General features: G+C 42.2%; 1 protein-coding gene and 1 long non-coding RNA gene across 4 annotated transcripts in view; one reads left to right on the forward strand and one right to left on the reverse strand.

Moving 5' to 3' along the window:
- The window catches only part of ABHD5 (abhydrolase domain containing 5, lysophosphatidic acid acyltransferase), a 37,932-nt gene that overhangs the window by 2,640 nt on the left and 18,031 nt on the right, over positions 1 to 17,261 (reverse strand). For 2 of the 3 annotated variants that reach the window (XM_039527451.1, XM_039527454.1), the window contains exons 3-6: positions 16,776 to 17,148; positions 13,028 to 13,182; positions 10,090 to 10,201; positions 7,194 to 7,380 (exon numbers count right to left, since the gene is read on the reverse strand). In XM_039527451.1, coding sequence (XP_039383385.1) covers positions 7,194 to 7,380; positions 10,090 to 10,201; positions 13,028 to 13,182; positions 16,776 to 17,148 — 827 coding nt within the window. Of the gene's footprint in view, positions 1 to 389; positions 1,550 to 7,193; positions 7,381 to 10,089; positions 10,202 to 13,027; positions 13,183 to 16,775; positions 17,149 to 17,261 lie in introns of those variants that run through there. The other variant, XM_039527452.1, reaches the window with a different exon arrangement.
- Positions 10,459 to 12,448, forward strand: LOC120399302. Its single transcript, XR_005595077.1, has 3 exons — positions 10,459 to 10,631; positions 11,282 to 11,439; positions 12,283 to 12,448. It is a non-coding gene; the product is annotated as an uncharacterized LOC120399302 (long non-coding RNA).

Genomic DNA, 17,261 nt, shown 5'->3' on the forward strand with positions numbered 1-17,261 from the left:
TACTTCTGTAATGTAGTTCTCTCCATGCCCAGACTGGTAAAGCAGGCTATTTTACAGTACTCTATGGGAAAGGCACCTGAACAATTTCCACTTAATTTTATATTGAAGCCATTATCCTCTTTTGAGCCTCCCTTCCCTGAAATTACAATTCACTTGCACTTCAGAGGGATAATTACTGTTTTGGAATTTCTAACTATCTAGGAATCAAGACAAGTTATCTTAAGAGAAGAGAAATACTAGGACGCTACAGAAAGTCACAAAATAATATTTAATTAGAAATAAAGAGACCTAGTTAGATATTAGAATAAGCACTGCTAGGAGACAATTTACCAAGAACGGGAATACTACCTACAGGGAGACATTGGAAGAAGCCTCTCTCTCACCCTAAAGGATGCCTTTTAGTGTCCCCATTTTTCTTTCTGTGTTGCATTTGCCTTTTATAACCCACCTCTTGGCTGACAAAATGTTAACCTGAATTAGAATAGGACATTAAATTAGCTCTCCTGTCCCTCAGAAAACCCAAACCAGATTGGGTATATCTGTTTGAATGACTCATGCATGTCCTACCCTTCTACTCCCCACTCCCTAACTGTAACTTCTGTTATAGCAAGTCTGCTTGTTAAGCAATAACAGATAAATTTTGATAAATATATTTTTATTCACAAACGTGTCACCATTTCAGGAAGAGTAGAAATGCTCTATAGAAGGATTTGACTTTCCCTAATCCTCCTATACTGTCCTGGGTGCTATTTATGAGTGAATTATAGAACCAGGAAATTAAGAGAAAAATCTCATCTTGTCCACACTCCCTTCTCCCTGTACCTACTTCTGATAAACGTGCATTATCATCTTTTGTTCAACATAATGACCTACAATATATTATGTCTAGAGCATGTTTGGGCAAGTTACTGGTCAGTCACATCCGGAAGACCACATAGCAGTAATACAGTATCCAGCATATTTCAAGATCTGACCAACTCATAAAAGAAATTCATACATCCATATTCAACCATCACAGCTGTCTAGTATGATTCTGAATATGAATGGTAACAGTAAATTTCATTTAGTTCCTTAGAAAAGTGGCCAGTGTGTGTGTGTAAATATTAATCTAGGATGTTAGCACACATCTGAAAAAGTAGCTTTCCTCACACATATAAATAAAGCCACATTGGCTGGAAAGACAAAATTTAATATTTCTGCAATGATTCAAATGAAGGGACTTCCAAAACTTCAGCAGATAACAAACAGTTACCACTTATAAAAAATGTACACACTACACAAAATGATTGGAACAATTATCACATTGAAGAGTCCTTGATTAAGTAGTATGTAAATTTAGACTAAGTTTTTTTTTTTTACAAAATACATTTCATTAGAACTGTGGAGTTCATACTTTTTTAGACAGGAAAGATGACCTTATGGTTAAGTTCTTGGACGGGAAATAAGGAAGAAATGTGGCTCAGTTCTGAATGCCACAACCAAACTTCCTTCTGACTTGAAACAAGTCACTTGCTCTCTCTTGAGCCCCAGTTCACCGACATGAACAAAACTGGAGATAAAAAAAAAAAAGGAGTTAACCTTTCTGTAACTGTTTGTCTTCGAGATATGTTGCACATATCCATCCAAATGTAGATCTGTGTGCGCCCCAAGCACAGTTACTTGAAATTTTCCCCTTAGTGGTATCCGTTGAGTCGACTAACACCTCCTAGTATCAGGTGCTCATAGTGCTGGTATAAGGGGCCCTGCCAACCCTGCCCTCCTTCAGTTTCTTCTTGCCAACCACCTCTGAATAGGGGAGTGAGGGTAGGTTTTGGAATTGACATGTGCAACACATCTCGAAGAACAACAGTTGCAGAAAAGTTAGTAACAGTTTTTTCTTATTTGAGTGGTTGCACATGTCCATTCCAATGTAGGTGACTCACAAACAAACAGTTGTCCCATAGGTGAGTTTGGAGATCAAGTGCAGGCTGACTGTAACACAGCCCAGTCGAAACTGGCATCACCTCAAGCCTGTTGTGTAATGACACAGTACATTGTGAAGGTATGAACTGATGACCAGGTTCCTGTCTTGCAGATGTCCTGAATTGGAACATGTGCTAAAAAAAGCAGCGGAAGATGCTTGAGAACTTGTAAAGTGAGCCATTCAGTTAGCTGGGGACGAAATGTTCGTGAGGGTGTAACATGCATTGATACACTAAGTGATCCAGGATAAGGTTCGCTGTGCAGAAATGGGGAGACCTTTCATCCTTTCTGCTATTGCTATGAACAGCTGAATGTATCTGCAGAATGGTTTGGTACTTTGTATTGTAAAAGGCCAGGGCACACCCAACATCTAATGAGTGGAGGCGCTGTTCCTTCCTGCTCTCATGTCGTTTAGGGTAGAACACTGGCAGGAAAATTGTTTGACTCCAATGGAACTGTGATACAACTTTCAGGATGAATGATGGGTGCAGTGGCAGCTGGACTGTGTCCTTAAAAAAGGACCATGTATGGGGCTCTGAAATGAGAGCTCATTTCTCTGAAACCCGTCTGACTGAAGCAATGGCTAACAGGGAGGCTACTTTCCAAGAGAGGAGTAACGGTGAGAATGTTGCCAGTGGTTCAAATGGGGGTCCTGTGAGTTTTGACAGTACTAGGTTTAGGTCCCATGGGGGGGTGGGACTTGGAGGAATACCATCTCCAGGCCTTTGAGGAACCAGACTACCATGTCATGGGAAAAGATAGAACTGTTGTCAGTCTTGGAATGGAAGGCCGAGATGGCCGCTAGATGAACCTTTACTGTGGAAAAGGCTAGCCCTTGCTATCTTAGTTACAGCACGTAGTCTAGAATGAGATGCAGAGAGAACTGCAGAGGCAGGGCTGTCGTTGTGAACACTAGCTAGAGAACCTCTTCCATTTTGACAGGTAGGTAGCTCTCATGGAAGGCTTTCTACTGCTCATTAGGACCTTGCGGACTTGCTCCGAGCAAACTTGCTCCTCTGGATTCAGCCATGGAGCTTCTAGTCAGATAGGTGCAGCAACATGAGGTTTGGGTGCAGCAGTCGACCGTTATCCTGGGATATTACATCTGTGTGCAACAGGAGTTGCAGGGGTGTCTCTATGGACATGCCTAGCAGGATGAAGAACCAATGCTGCCAGGGCCATGAGGATAACCCATGCTCAGTCCCGCTTGATCTTCCATCAGAAATTTGTGGATCAATGGGATAGGAGGAAAAGCATAGTACAGGTGCCTTGTCCATGGTAACAGGAATGCATCTCCGAGACACCCCAGGTTGTGGCCCCTCAGGGAAGAGAACTGATGGTATTTCCTGTTGGATCGGGTGGCAAATAGGTCTATAAGGGGAATCCCCTGCCATCAGAAGATGTCCCTTACAATGTCTGGATGGAGAGACCATTTGTGGTGAAAGATGAAAGACCAGCTGAGGCAATCTGCTAGCTGGTTCTGAGTCCCGGGAAGGTAGAATGTTTCTAGACTGTGGTGCCGAGTACCCACAGGCAGAATGCTTCCTGGTACGGGGGGGGCGACGGGCGAAGGAGGGGAAAAATGTGCACCATCCTACCTGTTTATGTAGAGCACAGCCGTCGTATTGTCCGTGAGGACTGAAAGAGATTTGCCTGTCAAGTGAGGTAGAAACACCTGGCATGCTAGACATTCTGCCCTGAATTCCCTGACATTGATGTGCAGGGAGAGCTCTTCTTGGGTCCAAAGGCCTTGGGTTTTGATGTGTCTTAAGTGGGCTGCTCAACAGAGGGTTGATGCATCACATTCCAGGGACAGGGATGGGTGAGGTCTCGAGAAGGGTACCCCCATGCATACCACGGGGCTGTCCAGTCAGTATTTGTCCAGTCATCAGATGAGGCTGGGACCGTGAGAACTGAGTCCAGGTGATGGTGAGAGAGGGAGTAGACCAGGGCTAGCCAGGCTTGCAGGGGTCTGAGTCTTAGCCTTGCGTGCTGCACACATATGTGCACAATGCCATGTAGCCCAGGAGACTCAGGCACTTTCGTATGGTTGTGATTGGATAGCTTTGGAAAGATCGTATCAGGGATGCAATCACGAGGAACCGGTCGTTTGGAAGCAGAGCCCTCGCTTGCATTGAGTCGAGTTTTGCCCCTATAAACTCCACCCTTTGGACCAGGATCAGGAAAGTTCAACCGAAGGCCCAATACATAGAAAGTTAATTGAAGGAGATGGATGTCGGCCTCTACTTGAGTTCTGGACCAGCCCTTGATCAGCCAGTCATTCAGGTATGAAAATATGTGGACTCTCTACTGCCAGACATTTTGTGAAAACTTGCAGGGTGACCAAAACGGAGCACCATGAACTGCAAGTGACTTTGGTTCACTACAAATCTTAAGAAACGTCTGTGACCAGGGAAGATCGAAATGTGGAAGTAAGTGTCCTTTAGATCGAGGGTGAAATACTAATTCCTGGGATCCAGTGAAGAGATGGTGGAGGCCAAGGAGATCATGCAGAACTTCAGGTTCTTTAGAAATCAGTTGAGACTGCACAGGTCTAAAATGGGTCTGAGACTCCCCCACATGCTTTCGGAATTAGGAAATAGTGGGACTAGAACCCCTTTCCTCTCAAGTGAGGGGGAACTTGTTCCACGGCTCCCACCCAAAGGATGGACTGGGCTTCTTTTTCCAACAGGAGCTCATGAGAAGAGTCCCTGAAGAGGGACAGAGAGGAGGAGTGGGAAGGTGGGGTGGACAGGAATTGGATGGTATAACCCAGTTCTAGGGTGCTGAGGACCCATCCGATTGAAGTAATCTAGGTCCAGGCATCCAGGAAATAGGAAAGCTGGTTGGAAAACAGAGGGGGGGGGGGGTAAGCTGGATCCGGTGTAGAAGAGATTGTGATGTCAACCTCGATCGTCTCATCAAAAGGAATGCTTTGACAACCTGGGGTGCCTGGGGGCTGACGGAGTAGGGCTGTTGAGGGTGACTGGGGATGAGGCCTTCATCCAAACCCTCTATTCCTTCTCTTCTGGTGGCCCTGACAGGCTGTTTGAGGGAAGTAATGGCTTGGCTGCTGCAGCCTCTATTGCTTCCTTGCACCTGCTGCTACGCAGAGCCCTGGGGATTTCAAGGTCACATGGGAGTCCTTGAGGCCATGCAGCCTAGCATCCATCTGCTCCGAGAAGAGCGACGATCCCTCAAATGGGAGGTCCTGGATGCTCTGGATGTACCTCCTGAGGGAGACCCGAGGATTGCAACCAGGAGCTCCTATACATTGTCACCGCAGTCACCCTTGATCTGGCTGTGGAGTCAGCGGCATCCAGGGCTGCTTGCAGGGAGACCCGAGCTACAGTTTTCCCTTCCTCAATTAGGGAAGAAAATGTCTGTCCGGGGGAGAAGATCCTTAAATTGAATCAAGGATTCCCACACGTTGAAGTTGTAATGCTCCAGCAGGACCTGCTGGTTTGCTATACAAAGTTGCAAATGGGTAAGCCTTGCACTCAAAGAGGTCTAGCTTTTTAGGTCCTAGCCTTTGGCACAGAGCTCTGCTGTCCCTGGTGGTCTTGCTCATTGGGTGCCACAATCACCAATGATCCCGGGAGGGATGGGGGTGGAGAAGAGGAACCCACACCCCTTGGCCGGAACAAAAGTATTTACGCTCTGAGCATTTCGCCATCAGTGGAAGGGAGGCAGGGGTTTGCCACAGGGCTTTAATAGAGTCCATGATGGCATCGTGTAGCAGCAGAGCCACTCTGGATGGGCCTCCTTAACCACCTCTGTTTGGACCTCTAGGCTTAAGGCTACCTGTTTTAGCAGGTGCTGATACACTTTATGGTCATCTGGAGGTGGAGAGACCCCAGGTGCCACTGTGGCCTCACCCAGAGAAGATGAGGAGGCTAATGATTGGGAGCCTCAATTGGTCTCAGTGTCTGCAGGAGCTTGCAGGGCTTCCTCTTGGGGTTTGGTGCAGTGTTTGGTACCAGAGTATCTCTGTGCAGTACCAGGGTGCTCTAGCCTCTGAGATGAGGGAATAAGAACGTCTTGAAAAGGTACTTTGAGGTGGGTGAAATCCCCAATGGTTCCAATAAGGCCACTGCGTGGTAGCTGGGCCCCCTGGGTACGGTGGCCATGAACCCGGAGACCCCAATTAACTCAGTGTCATGATGGAGTGGGAATGGCCCGGGGAGCAGCAGGGTTGGCTGCTTTGGCGGGGAGAACACTTCTGCCTCCGAGTCTGCTGAGGACTAAGGGGTGCGCTGCGGAGACCAGGGCGGTGCCATACCACTGGGTGCCAGAGAAGGCTGCCTAGGGGCCCTTGAGGCTCTCAGCAAAGGTTCCCCCTTGGACATCTGATACGTCTCACCCTCTCCCTGTCTCCTTTGTCCTTTTGCACCAGAGACCGGCTCTTCTTCTGGCACCAGGAAAGATGATTGGTGCTGAGGGACTTGTGTTGATGGAGAAACATCCTGCACTGAGACAGAGGTGCTTGGTGCCGAGTCTCAGCGTGGCTCTGAATCTGTTCTTAAGCTGTCTCCATAAGGAGGACCTTCGAGGGCTTGAACTCTTTTCAAATTTGGTAACAGTCTTTCCTATGAGCCACCCCTAAGCACGTCAGACAGCTCGAGTGCGGGTCGCTCAAAGGCACAGACCTCCTGCATGATGCACAAGACTTAAACCCCAGTGACCGAGGCATGCCTCAGCACTGGGACAAATGACAACCCTGCTATCTAAGAGCAGAGATGTTCAATCTATGTAAAACCTAACTACTAAAAACTATAAGCACTAAAAGGTTAGGAAAGAGGAGATTGCCTAATCAATGAGAGGTTTCAGCAACCGTCACGGGCGGTTGCCTAAGCAATGAGAGGTTTCAGCAACCGTCATGGGCGGTAAGAAGGAACTGAAGCAGGGTAGGGCCCCTTATCCTGGTGCTATGAGTGTGCGACACTAAAGGGTGCTAGAGTTGAACCAACAGATACCACTAAGGTAAAGATTTCCAGCAACTTTGCTTGGGGCGTGCACACACCTACATTGGAATGAACATGTGCAAGCACTCGAAGAATACTTATTTTCTCCCACTCTTTTTCTGGTATAGAAATCAGATCAGATATCCTATTCAGAGTTTTAAACCGTAAGACTACCATTCCAGGGCTGGCACCAAATAGAACAAAGAATGGATACAATCTACACAAACCCATAAAAAGGAAAAACAAGGGCTAGAAAAATTCACTTACTATTGTCTTTACATATGAATTTGGTCGCAGAGACTGGATGGTACTACCAGAATTGCCGTCTATACAAGAACGTGCTCCATAAATCACAGTGATAGGAATATCTTGATGCATGTGAGTGATCCGCTGTAACATTGGCCTTTTTGCCCATCCATAAGGAACAGTCATGTTCTTGAAAGCAGTTTCACCACTTAAAATGACAAACGAAATAAGTGCAAAGTAATGCACATTAGAAACAATAAACTCAACTATACATACAAAATTATGGAGTCTAAATTAGCTGTTACCACTCAAGAAAGATCTCGAGTCATCGTGGAGAGTTCTCTGAAAATCATCTGCTCAATGTGAAGTAGCAGTGAAAAAAGCTAACAGAATGTTAGCAACCATTAGGAAAGGGATAGATAATAAAACAGAAAATATACTAATGCCACTATATAAATCTATAAAAAGAGATGACTTGGGGAGGCGGGGGGGGGAGGGGGAGATATGATAGAGATCTATAAAATCATGAGTGGTGTGGAGAAAATGAACAGAGAAGTGTTATTTACCCCTTTACATAACACAACAACCAGGGATCACCAAATGAAATTAACAGGCAGCAAGTTTAAAACAAAACATACGGAAGTACTTCTTCACTCATGTACACTGAGCCCGTGGAACTCATTGCTAGGGGATGTTGTGAAGGCCAAAAGTATAACCAGTGTTGTTGCCAACTTAGCTACTTTGTCACTAGATTTAGCAACTTTTTGGTTTCCCTAGAGAGAAAATAAGTTTCAAAGTTACCAGTGACAACTCTAGTGACTTTCACTGCCAATTACAGTGACATTCAGAGAAAGAACAGTCACAAAATCATTCACAAGCAGCTCAATAGTGTTGTTAAAATCCAATCCATGCTCTTATTTATTTTTATTTTTTTACAGATTTAAATTTTTTATTAAAGCTAATGTTAAAATTATGTAATACATCGGTTATGAAAGAGTGTCTGTACATCTGGTATAATGATTACATTATCAAAAAAGTACAAATGTTGGTTTAAAAGTAATACTATTATATATATATAGTACATAATCAGCAATAACCCAAATAAGGTTAAATTTAACTACTACATTCTGTTGCACACCAAGTCAATGTCATTATGTCTCAATTGAGCATGTCCTCAGAGGGAATCGCATTCCAGGGCTTCTTGGGCTGAGATCACTATAATCTGCAGGTGAGGAAACAAAGTTTGTGGAGGCTAATTAAATAATTTGCTAAAGCCAGGCACACTTTGGAGAAAGCAGCCCATTAGCCAGACTTGTTTTTACCCAAATGAGTTCTTTCTTGCTGCTCTGTAGTAGGTAGCACATCCCAGGTCAGCTGGGGTTGATTAAGTTCAACTAAGTCTCCCTTTCTTGCCAGCCTGGATCTGAGTTGACAGGTTAGTGAAAGGAAGAGCCCAGAGCCAGAGGGAAGAGGGCATTCACCTGACCTGAGCTCGATGCTGCAGGGAGCCAAGAAAGTAGATTTAAAAACAAAAATCTGCTAGCCAGACCCCTTCCCAATCACACCGCTTCCAGGGTTTCATTTTTTAAAACAGCTGGGCTGCTAACCCCAGGCCAAGCCAGGGAAGGAGTAAAGGGGAGCCGAAATCAAGCAAGCTCCACCTTTGATCCTGTAGTAAGGGCTTCATCCCTGGAGGCACGGTGCCCCTCCACCTCATTGGGGCACATGGTCCTGTCTCATCCCACCCCACCTTCCATCTGTGTGGCTTTCCTCACTGGCTAACCTGCCTCCCCCCCCCGCCTGCTTTATTAGCGATCTTCCCCTGCATCACAGGATGCACTACCTACTACGGAGCAGTGAGAAAAAACACATTTGGGTAAAAACAAGCGCTGGCTAATGGGCTGCTCTCTCCGAAATGTGCCTGGCTTTAGCAAAATATTTAATTAGCTTCCATAAACTTCTTTTCCTCGCCAGCAGATTATAGTCATCTCAGCCCAAGCATCCCTGGAATGTGATTCCTTCCGATGACATACTCAATTGAGACAATGATATTGACTTGGTGTGCAACACTGCTGAGCTGCTTGTGAATGATTTTGTGACTGTACTCACGCCTGGGAACACATACATACATACATACATATATATATAAAATATATATATATGTTCCCAGGCGTGAGTACATATATATAAAACCACAAACACACACACACAACTCTGGAAATTTTATTTAGTGACATTTTTGACTCCCTTTAAGTGCTTAAACAGCTACATCTAGCGACTTTTCAGGGTCTGTCTAGTGACTTCCTGCTATGTGAAGTTGGCAATACGAGATTCTGGGTTCAAAATGAATTAGATAAGTTCATGGAGGATAGGTCCATTAATGGCTATTAGCCAAGATGGTCAGAGATGCAACCCCATCTCTGGATGTCCCTAAACCTCTGACTGGGTGGGCCTATACAACAGGGGATGGATCATTCAAAACTGATCATCTGTTCTGTTCATTCCCTCTGAAGCATCTGATACTGGCCACTGTTGGAAGACAGGATACTAGGCTAGACAGACCATTGGTCTGACCCAGTGGGGGTGTTCTTATGAGAACAGCTTATCGATTGAAACTTAGCTCCCAAGTGTTCAAAGTTTAAAGGGAAAAAAAAAAAAAAAAAAAAAAAGAGAGAGAGAAAAAATAAAGCTTGGTGGACCTAAAATTAGGATTGCAAATAGATAAATGAACAAGCAAAGTTCAATATTGTTTTGCTTTTAAAATTAACACATTAAATGCTAGCAGCCTAACAAACAACCCTACAATAAAAAGCCCGGGTGCGTGCATTAATGGGGGCACTGAGGGAGGAGGAGAAGGGTGGCTGTTGAATTATGAAACAGATTAATTTAAAAAATATTTTGGCAAACTTATGCTCACCTGGGTGACTGTACATTGCAGTGGTAGATATATTCAGTCACAGTGTTATCATCAAACATAGAGGAATATTTTCGCTTGAAGTCTGGTCTTAAACGCTGTACAAGGCTTAATCCTGTAAAAAAAAAGTTTAAAAAATAATTATGTGGGAGCTGGTAGTGACCTCCTTTATTTAGGTTGACCAACACTTTCCCATTATAAAAAGGTCCTGGAGGTTGTGGCCGTGATAAATGATGGAAGGGGAGATGGTGACTTGTCCAAAGTTGTGTTCCTTAGGAAAATTCTGGAACCATGCATGATATCAAAACAAATGGACACAAACATTCTAAAAAGAATGGGCACCACAGTGCATCAGAGCAGCAGCCGCATTCCCCCAACCCACACACACACGCTGTATGGGGAAGGCCCGAGAGCAGCTGCAGCAGAGAGGGAATAAAGGGGTCAAGATAGAGGAACTGGGCTGGGCCAGACTCCACTAAGCCAGACTTTACTAAGCCAACTCTCCAGACCCAGCACCATTCCCGACCCTGAGGACTCTACATGGGGTAGGAGCACCCCAACTCCTGGCAGGGAGGATGTGCTGGAGGAGATAGCCAGGCCAGGTTCCTTTCTTTAACTCCTGGACCTTGCATATGGCCTGAGTGGCTCATAACCCCCTCTTGGAGGAACAGCCTCTCCCCTGTTCCCAGCTAATTTATTTAGTAGTCCTGTAGTTCAAGAGGTAGACATCTGGGCTGGAGGTTTGCTGGCTGAACCCTACTGATGTGGGAACTATAGTAGTAGAATTTAAGGGGTTTTTAAAAACCTTTTTCTTAAAAAAAAAAAAATCTCTAGGAAATTACATACAAAAGCTACATTATAAGAACAACATTATTTTGGTTGCAAAACTAAGCTCTTGAAAATTAGGGAATGTCAGTTAAAGTTGTCCATGCAATCCTCATTCTGTCCTTTTGTACACATTAAGATATTGTTCTTAGGTTTCTTTTCATTTTCAAGTGGTTAACTTTGCAACCTTAAAAGAACGTTATTTTAACATATTTTGTATATGTAATCATACGAGACAGCGTTAGCCTAACTCTACTCTCAATGAAGCCAATAACCGTTTTACCATTGGCATCAATGATAGAAGAGTTAGGATACTGTTGAGTTGTTTTCAAAATCCTATCCATAATCCACTATTAAATGCCTTATCCAGTATCTGAGGCATGAATGCTGGCTGAAGGTCAACCCAGATAAGACAGAATCAGTGCTAGTAAAAGGGGGTAGCAAACTGAAGACATGTCGAAGACTATATCTCCATCTTTAACTGAAGATGTGACCTCACCATTTATGACTTCGGTTTATAATCTGGAGGTAAGGTTCAATCCTCAAATGCTGGTAAACAGTCACAGCAACAGCAGTGAACATAGCTACCGGTACTTCCCCCACCTGTTTCTGGCCAAAGGGCTATGACCATTTATGTAGACCTTGTCACAGTGATCTATGTTGTTATAACCTTGAGATCAAACTATTGCAATATACTTTATTTAGAGTTACACTTTAAATCAGTTCAGAAACGGAACCTAATGCAATAGGTTGCAGCTCACTTATTAAGTGGAGGTTTTAGTCATGAGCATGACAGCAATGCTTGGTTATTTGCACTGGCTGTTCATCGTATTCTACATAGAGTTTAAAGTGCTGTTTCAGATTTACAACCCCAAAACTGGCTTTTGGACCTAGTATTTGAGAGACTGCTTATTTCTGTATGCCATCCTGCTACAAATGAAGTGCCTGCACTTCAATAAAGTGGAGATTACAAGCAGGGCATTTTCTGTGGGTAGCCCAATTTTGGAATGCACTTTCCACTCTGTCATAAGTCCAAGTTTATTGATCTTAAGGTGACATTGCCAAACCTTTTTTCCTGGAATGTAGGGTGAGAGAAGGAAGTAAAGGGCTGTGATATACTGGTGTGTGCTGAGATCAGTGGTTGGAGTGTGAGGGTCATCTCCCTTTTCCGTTTGAAGAAGACTGCTGTATTTGCTTTTGTTGATCAAGTTGGTTTGTATTTTTAATGTTCATCAAAGACAACTTGAACCTTTGGATAGTTTTTTTTGTGCATGTTGTCTAGATAATTTAAAAAATGAATACTCCACATTAAATCAAGTAATGGAGTTTCTATCTTATAAATGGATTTAATTATTCTCATCCCCTCACCAGAAAGAATCTCACCTCCTCATCAGAAAGTCAGAATCTACAATTAATCTACAATATAATAGGAAGAAAGGAAACCCATTCCTTATGTGAAAAAATTGAACAGATGTTCATGAAGATTTACAACAGAAGCTAGGATTGTTGGGGTTTTTTACATCTATTAAAGACGATGAACAACGGTTGCATTTTAGAGAAAGTTTTTTTTGGCACAGCAATCTTTTTTTAAATTAGAATGTCTACATTCCCCAAAAAGAGTGGAATACTGTTAAAAATTCAGTTTAGTTATTCTTAAGTTAGAGGCATCATCTGTTAGCTTCATTTCTGTGCAACTACTTGATAATCGAACAGTCCTATTATGTAAATTATAAAAGCCTCTACTTCAAAGAATAATCTTGTTTGCAAAGTAACAAATTAATATGTCCAAAAGGCTAATTACCTTAGTCAAGCTTTTAAAACACACAAAAGCCTCTTTCCAGTTTGCATATTAAATTATATTTTATATATATATTTTAAAGAATACAGGTAGTTCAAATGTAAACAAAGGCTAGAAAGTCCACTTTTATTTTTAAAACTCATGATAGATGAGTGATGTGGCTCCAGATGCTTTATGAAATAAATGATGGGCCAAAAACTATTTATAAGAAGGCAATTAGCAATTATAAGAAGGCAACATCTTAATTAAGTGTTTGCTCTGTATTCATATTTAAAATAAATAGAAATAGTACTTTAACAAATATTAATTAGCACTCACCAAAGGGTCCTGCTAACCTGAGCCCAGCTAATGGATTAAATGGACTCAACATAGCTCCTAGTGCTTTAATCCAGATTGGAATTGGTCTTTCTTGTTCAGCATTGTCAGGCCTCTCTGGAAAACCCCATGGCTCCACTAAGATAAGGTGCTTTACCCTGTTGGCAAAAAAGGTTTGGGAAGCTTAGCGTATATAAAATGGTTTGAAGTCTATTACAATTTATTGTGGAATGAGAAATATTAAAGCTAGTTATCTGAAAATTAAATAATCTACATTATTCACCATCATTGTCATATCCTATGATTTAATTTCTGATCCCTCATTAGCATAAGGAAGTAAAATCAAAGAGAAGAATCAACACAAAACCAGCTGTTAGGCACTGTATTCTGTGAGCTAGAAAGATGAGAGATTTGTCCTTGTAAATCAGGTAGAGGGTATAGCAGAAGGGGTAATCACTAGCAGCCAGCATGGATTTATCAAGAACAAATCATGCCAAACCAGCTTGATTTCCTTCTGTGACAGGCTAACTGGCTTGGTTGATAGGGGAAATGCAGTGGACATAATGCATCTGGACTTCAGCAAGGCTTTTGACACAGTCCCACATGACATTCTGGTAAGTAAGCTAGAGAAATGCGTGCTTAGCAGAACTACCATTAAGTAGATACACAGTTGGTTAAACAATCACAAAGAGTAACTGTTAATGAAAGGATGTCAGACTGGAGGTCTCAAGTGGGGTTCCAAAGGGATCTGTGCTGGGTCCAGTGTTCTTTAACATCTTTATTAATAACCTGAATGTAGGAATAGAGAGCATATTGATCAAATTTGAAGAGGACACAAAACTGGCAGGGGAAGAAGAGGGTTGCCAACACTCTGGAGGGCAGAGCTAAAATTCAGAGGGATCTTGATAAATTGGAGAACTGGGCTAGAGACAACAAAATGAAATTCAACAAAGACAAATGTAAGGTGCTACACTTGGCGAAGGAAAACCAAATGCACAAATACAGAACGGGGGATAACTAGCTTGGCAGCAGCACTACTGAGAAGGATCTTGGAGTTGTGGTGGATCACAACCTAAACATGAGTCAGCAGTGCAAAAAAAGCAAATGCAATTTTAGGTTGTATTAACAAAGGCATAGCATGCAAGTCATACAAGGTGACCGTACCACTCTACTCAGCACTGGTTAGGCCTTAGCTGGAGTACTGTGTCCAATTTTAGTCACCAACGTATAGAAAGAACAAAGAAACTGGAAAGGATTCAGACGTGAGTGACAAAGATTATCAAAGTGATGGAATACAAATAAACAAAGGCTGAAGGAACTGGGTATGTTTAGTTTGGAAAAGAGGAGATTAATGGGGGGACATGAAAGCAGTCTTCAAATATTTGAAAGGCTGCCATAAAAAATGATGGAGAAAAGTTTTCTCTTGCCAGAAAGGGCAGGGCAAGAGGCAATGAGTTCAAACTACAGCATAGCAGATTTGGATTAAATCTCAGGAAAAGCTTCCTAACTGTACAAACAGTAGGACAATGAAACAGACTGCCTAGAGAGGCTGTGAAGCTCTTCCACTGCAGGCTTTAAAAGGGAGGCTGGACAGCCATCTGTCTTGGATGGTTTAGCCACAACAAATCCTGTATTTTGGCAGGGGTTAGACTAGATGACCCTTGTGGTCCCTTCTAACCCTATGATTCTATGACCTGGTGTTTAAGGGGTTTGATAACATAATAACTTGCCTACTTTTAAATAAAAGCAGCAAAAAGTCCTGTGGCACCTTATAGACCAGGGGTTGGCAACCTTTCAGAAGTGGTGTGCCGAGTCTTCATTTATTCACTCTGATTTAAGGTTTCGCGTGCCAGTAATACATTTTAACTTTTTAGAAGGTCTCTTTCTATAGGTCTAGACTATATAACTAAATGATTGTTGTATCTAAAGTAAACAAGGTTTTTAAAAATGTTTAAGAAGTTTCATTTAAAATTAAATTAAAATGCAGAGCCCCCCAGACTGGTGGCCAGGACCCGGGCAGTGTGAGTGCCACTGAAAATCAGCTTGTGTGCCGCCTTTGGCATGCATGCCATTGGTTGCCTACCCCTGTTACAGATCAACAGACGTATTGGAGCATGGGCTTTTGTGGGTGAATACCCATTTCGTCGGATGCATGCTTTTACAGATCCAGACTAACACGGCTACCCCTCTGATACTTTTAAATAAGTCACTTAAACTCAGGAGACACACAGAGATGCTAGAGAATAACCACAAAAAAGCTCCTCTCAAAACATTAATCTAAGGAATACTTCAGAGTCCCCCCCTCCCAAACATTAATAACTGCAGCTCTGGAATAATTTCGGTAGCATTTGTTTTTTTAAATTACAGGTTTCCGCAGCACTAGACATGCATTAGAGCAGTGGCTCTCAACCTTTCCAGTCTATTTTACGCCTTTCAGGAGTCTCATTTTTCTTGTGCGTCTCCAAGATTCACTTCACTTAAAAACTACTTGCTTACAAAAATCAGAAATAAAGTAAAAAAAAAGTGTCACTGCACACTATTACTGAAAAATTGTTCCTTTTGATTTATTTTATAATTATATGGTAAAAATAAGAAAGTAATATAAATTTCAGTGTCTAATATATAGCACAATTCATTATCTGCATGAAATTTTAGTTTGTACTGACTTCGCTAGTGATTTTTATGTAGCTGTTGTAACACTAGGCAAATATCTCGATGAGTTGATGTACCCACTGGAAGACCTCTGCATACCCCCAGGGATATGCGTACCTCTGCATTAGAATGTGGGGTCTGTCTTCCTAGATTCATCCCTACTAAGATCCCCCTTATAAGAGATTCACCCATTGGAAGGGGTAAAACAATATACTGTATTTTCATTTAAATACACAGATTTAACAAGTAAATTACTTTTAGTTTAAACCAAGCAAGTATTCATCTCCTATTGGCTAAGAATCTCTGATTTCTAATGATAAGTTGGAGAGAAAAATGCAGCCATCCCTATACCTTAATGTTAACCTACCAGGGTGGGGAGAGGGAAAAATACTAAAACAGAAATGTAGGTTACTTTTAAAAGGACACATAATACTCAAATATAACTTATTTGACTATAATGTCACAGTCTGATTAAAAACAGAAAAAAGACATATGATCCCCGATCCTTGTATAAATAAGGGTAACAGGAGACCGCAATGGACTCCTAAAATCAGAAAAATCACCTAGAGGTCATTAATTTGTTGGCGCATCCTGCCTACTATGGGAATTATGTTATTAATGTTTTTATTATGCAAATAGATCTGCAGCTTTTGATGTCTGAACAATTTGTAAATATATACTTTAAAAGTTATGTTATGGCAGATTATTAATAGTACAATATTTAAGTCTAACTACACATGCTGCAGGATGGCAGTTTTGCTTTTTGATTCTCTTGCATTAACTGATTCTTCTGTTGGGGTTCAGAGCACTGCAAGAGGATGTTTAACAAAAATGGTTGATGGTTAGAATGTAAACAAAGAATTTCTACTCATACTGTATTCATATTTTTCTACTCAGAACAAAAAACAATTTGCATTTCGGGTCTAAACTAGATGACAGTGTCTCTTTAAATCAAGTCTTGAGCCAATTTTTACAACTAAAACTAATTCAGAAAGAACTGGGTTTTACATTCTGCTGCACTTCAAATGAATACAGATGTGTAGTATCAACATTAGTAAGAGACAGCAAAGATTTCCTTTATCCCTTTATTTTCACATACCTTGATGGGTACTTCAGTGAGTAAGCAGCAGCCAGGAATCCACCCAGATTATGGCCAAGTAAAATCATTCTGTCCAGCCCTACCTCCTGTCTCCATTCTTCTACAGCTTCTACAAACTGATTTTCTGCTTCTTCTGCATCAGTGTCAAACTGTGGTCTACTACTACGCCCAAATCCCAAGAGGTCAAATGCATAAACGGACCTATTTTCACAAAGCTCTTCAAAATTGAGAGCCCAAAGTCCAACACCTCCTCCAAACCCATGGAGGAGAACAAGTGGAGTTTTATATGAGAGGTCTTGAGAGAATGTTAGCGTCCATATTTTATTTCCATTGGATATGAAGACATATTGTTTACTGTATGTGCTTGTGATACCTGAAGAAAAGAAAAAAACAAACAGTTCAGATACTTTTTATTTTGTTAGTCATATCTAGCAGTCTGTTCAGTGGAAGCCCAGGGCAGGGATACCAGGTATCTTTCAGATCAGG

This window comes from Mauremys reevesii, linkage group 2 (genome assembly GCF_016161935.1).
Source record: "Mauremys reevesii isolate NIE-2019 linkage group 2, ASM1616193v1, whole genome shotgun sequence".
Taxonomy (NCBI): Eukaryota; Metazoa; Chordata; order Testudines; family Geoemydidae; genus Mauremys; species Mauremys reevesii.